Below are 4,634 nucleotides of genomic sequence, written 5' to 3' on the forward strand. Positions count from 1 at the left end.
TGGAGCAGAAGATCATTTATTTTGGGGGAATTTTTTCGTTTAAATTTGGGCCTGAGCTTAGAAGAAGGGGGAAAACCTAGAGATATATAAAAAAGAGATTCAGATGTTGCTGGTCGTTTTCTTCTTCTCTGTGAATGTATTTTCTGTACACGTTGAAGAACGAAATAAGAGTGATATATGTTTTTTTATATTTAAGAACTGCTGTAGCTGAGTTTGCTCTTGTCTTCTCCATTTCTTGGTTATTGTTTTCTTTTTGCAGTCTAATCTGTTTCATAGATGCGCTACATCAGAATATTGTTAGAAACAGGGGAGGAAACAGGGTACACAAATACAAAAGAAAACGTATATTCATTCATCATAGATTGATTACAAGTCTTCTGGAATACATCATATGTAGAAATGTAATGGAGGTGGCTGGAAGAACCATCCAGAATTCTACTTATTGATCACATACATGGAAAATATCTTGCGGGTAAAGGATAGGGTGGATAAGATCCATTCAAATCCTAGAAAGATTTTCTTACTAGACTTGTCCTTACATACAGAGGATGCAAAGTTGACTAAATAGGAGAGGTAGTTGAGATTATAATATCCAACATTCCCCCTTAATCTCAACTGCTAGCATACCATTTACCATTTTGTTCTTTGCACCTTTCTTCAACTGCTATGGTAGTCAAACTAACTGGCTATTGCTACAACTGCTGCACTTTTCAGTATTCACAATGTTTTTGATACATTCTCTTTTACAAGTTCTTTTCTTTTGTCTCTAACTGACGGTTACAACAAAGTCTGCTGACTTAAATTATTTCTTTGCATAATAACTTCAAACCATCTTTAAGATCTGTATATCTTTTCTCAATAAAAGGACATTCGTTTGGCTTCCCTCAACTGTTGCGGCAGTCTCTCAAACTCGTTGTTTTCATGTATTCAAAATATCAACTTGGAACATCTTGCAACTTCATAATCTATAGTTGTCTTTCGAGACGATGATTTCTTTTGACTCAAAACATTTTTCATTACTTTTAAACATTCAAACTTCTTATGATTGTTAACATTTTTCACACATGAAAATTTGTACAACCTTTTGAACATACTTGTAAGTTTTTGCCAACAAGATCCATAGGTCCATCTACAGTCCATTTTTATACAATCTGTTGTAGATTCTTTCTTCCAAAACATTTTTTCACAATGATTTCTTAAACCACAAATTTTACAAGGATGCAAATCCCAACACATGTCTTTAATGCGTTTCTCTGTTGCAATGAGAACACCTAATACAATGCCTTTCTTAAGTTTTTTTGCTTGAACTGGTAGCATCATTTTCTTTTCTTGTGACATATCCAAGGCCCTCATATTTTGGCCTCATTATTGCCTCAATAGGCTCTCTAATTCCTTCTTCATGTTTTCTCAATCCTTTACCTTTATAACCCATTTTTTCATGATATTCAAACCAACATTTTAAAAACAACTTTTCTTAATTTCATCACATCTAACAAGACTTTTAGACTCATTAACATGCTTATCTTTATCACAAATGAGTTCAATAAAATTACACTTATCAAGTGATGAACACAAATCCTCTGTACTACATGAATCATCATGGACCAATGCTTTTGACTTTAAACTTTCATTCTCTGCATTCAATTTTGATATTTCCTTCTTGTATAAACTATTCTCCCCTTCTATTCTCTTTAGTTTCTCTTCTAAGTCATCAAACACCTTTTCTCTTTGCTCTAAGTCATCCTTCCTTTTCTTAATCTTATCAAATAGCTTTAACATTTCCTTTAGATCTTCATTTTTCTCTTGATCTTCATTTTCTCTTTTACTTTGTCCCATTTTTTTTCAAGATCACAATTCTCATCCAAAAATTTACATTTTTCAGCTTGTCCCTCTTTTATGATTGCAATCATCTTTAATTTAAATTTCTTCATTTCCATTATTTCATTTTTTAAAAGATCTATCTCGCTAATTAAATTTTCATTTTTTTTCTTCACCTTCTTTCCTATCTTTCCCATTGACAAAAGATTTTAACTTACCTTAATAGATTGGTTTCTATGATTTGGGTAGTACCACTTACCTTCACTCACTCTTCCATGTTTTTCTTTAGGTAGCTCAAACACACCTTCAACAACTTTTTAACAAATGCATGCAATCTCTTAGAAATGGACTAATCCTGTTTTTTAAACATAACATGATTAAACATGACATGATCTGACTTTTAACAGCAGCGAACTCTAAATACTATGACTCTTTCATCCTAAAAGATCTTCATCCTACTGAAAGTTTGCTCTCATAGATTAGCAGGTCCTTAAAATTCATCAGTAACAATTACTTTGATTATTGAGTGGATTGCATTTAATAAAGTTGTAGATGTAACTTTCTAATAAAGTAATGTTCTCCTTCACCATTTGAAAGATCCTTCAAATTTGATGGTGCATTTTCCTTGGGTTGTTCATCACCATAACTAGATGCGTTCATGTCAAATATTCCCCATGGTTATTTAGTTCCCTTCTAATGTTTTGAAGATTATATTTTATCTAGACAGTTAGAATAAGTACAAAATAGATATACTTCTTAATTGCACTGACATTTGTAAACGATAGAAAATACATTCATTCCTTTCTTTGTTTTATAGCTGTCACTAACTTCGCCATATGCAGCTCCGAAGCTCAGCTAGTGAAGAAGGTCGTGAACAACATAATAAAGACACTTGACAGGGTGCCGTTACAAGTTGCCAAATACCCAGTGGGATTAGAAACGGTGAAAAAAGATCTCATTCAGAAATTGCATCTCGGTTCAGCCCAAACAGTGGTTAGATTTGGAATATGGGGTATAGGCGGTATTGGTAAGACCACAGTTGCAAAGGCCGTGTACAATGAAGCTTGTAATGATTTCGATGCCGTTTCGTTTGTATTTAATGTCCGCTCCACTAGCCTTACAAAATTGCAGGGGCAAATTCTCAAAGATTTGGTCAACTATGAAGAAGAACTGTACAGTGTGGAAAAGGGCAAATATTTGTTGACAGATCGTTTGCGAGGAATCCGTGCCCTTGTCATTTTGGATGATGTGGATGACCGAGTGCAATTGGAAGCCTTAGCTGGGCATTGGTTGTCTCCTGGCAGCTGCTTAATCATAACTTCTCGAGATCGACACATTCTCAATGCTGCTCACATCTCATCAGCATGCATTCACGAGATGAGCGGATTGGAAGAAAGTGAAGGTCTCCAATTGTTTAGCTGGCACGCCTTCCTCAGACCGTCCCCAATTCCCGGTTATGAAGTGCTCTCGAAAAGAATAGTGGAGGCTTGCAAGGGGCACCCTCTTTCTCTGGAAATAATTGGAGCTTTCTTGTATGATAAGCAGAAAGACACAGATATTGACTGCTGGAATGAAATTCTTGACAACTTTACAGTGAACAGAGACATATTTAAAACACTCAAAATCAGTTATAAAGGTCTTAGTGCTGAGGAAAGAGATATATTTTTGGACATTGCTTGCTTTTTTATTGGGGAACGCACAACTAATCCCATTCTTTTCTGGAAATCCATGTACAAGAATGTGTGCATTGCTATCACCAAGCTTTCATGAAGCTGCTAATAAAGATAGACGAGAAAGATGTATTTGATATGCATGATCTTGTGCGAGAAATGGGGCGAATGGTTGCTGAAGAAGAGCAAACCCGGCAATGGCGGACTGCGCAGTCAAGCAGTTCATCCAAAAATGTAAGCAATATCTCTGGCCTTCGTCTCTATAAAGGTGATTTACGGAGTCTTAAAATGTTGGGCACACCTCGTCTTCGCTATCTTCATTTGGAGTAAGTGCACATAGAAGATAGCATAGACAATCTTCCTCCAAGTTTGAGATGGCTAAAGGTGGATTCTTGTTCCTTTCCGAAGACAATGTACAGCTTGATTTTGTTCAAGGACTTAATTTTAATAATGAACAAGAAATTCACCTCTGTTGTGGACAGTATACCGCAATTGAGGATCATGGACTTGACTGACTGCAGATCCTTACAAAACCTCCCTGACAATATTGGTCATTTGTCACATTTGCAATCCTTGAATTGGTCTGGATGTCTGAAGCTGGATTGTCTTCCTAACACCATTTCCAACCTCTCACAACTGCTATACTTGAATTTGAGTTACTGTGAAAAATTACTATACCTTCCTGACAGCATTGGAAACTTGTCACAGCTACAGTACTTGAACTTAACTTGTTGTAGAATCTTAATTGAACTTCCTGACAGCATTGGCAAGCTATCACAGCTGAAGCAATTAAGTCTGAGCTGGTGCGAAAAATTGGGGAGCCTTCCAGAAAGCATTAGCAACTTGTCAAAGCTGGAAAGGTTGGATATGCTGAGGTGTCATACTGCATGGAAGTCAATTCGTTATTCCATTTTGATCCAGCCAAAACTATGCCTCTTAGGATTACCTCCCCGGGTGGAGGAGTGGCGAAGGGGTGAACAAAGGGAACGAAGTCTAACAAAGAATCAAGATCAAACAGAGGAGTGGACTACTCCAAAGTTTAGAGAATCCATGACAGAATTTAGGGCAACCTTAGCTCCGGAATGCCGTAAGTAAATGCTAACAGTCAGTTCTTTATAGCCTATCTTATAATTTGATGGATTGAAA

At 36.3% G+C, this 4,634-nt stretch overlaps 1 protein-coding gene across 1 annotated transcript; it reads left to right on the forward strand.

Moving 5' to 3' along the window:
• The first annotated feature begins 2,476 nt into the window (after positions 1-2,476).
• Positions 2,477-3,588, forward strand: LOC131875262 (disease resistance protein RPV1-like). Its single transcript, XM_059219335.1, has 2 exons — positions 2,477-2,495; positions 2,636-3,588. Exons 1-2 carry the CDS (start codon positions 2,477-2,479, stop codon positions 3,586-3,588), a joined length of 972 nt encoding a protein of 323 aa, XP_059075318.1.
• Positions 3,589-4,634: the final 1,046 nt, after the last annotated feature.

This window comes from Cryptomeria japonica, chromosome 4 (genome assembly GCF_030272615.1).
Source record: "Cryptomeria japonica chromosome 4, Sugi_1.0, whole genome shotgun sequence".
In the NCBI taxonomy this organism is placed as follows: Eukaryota; Viridiplantae; Streptophyta; class Pinopsida; order Cupressales; family Cupressaceae; genus Cryptomeria; species Cryptomeria japonica.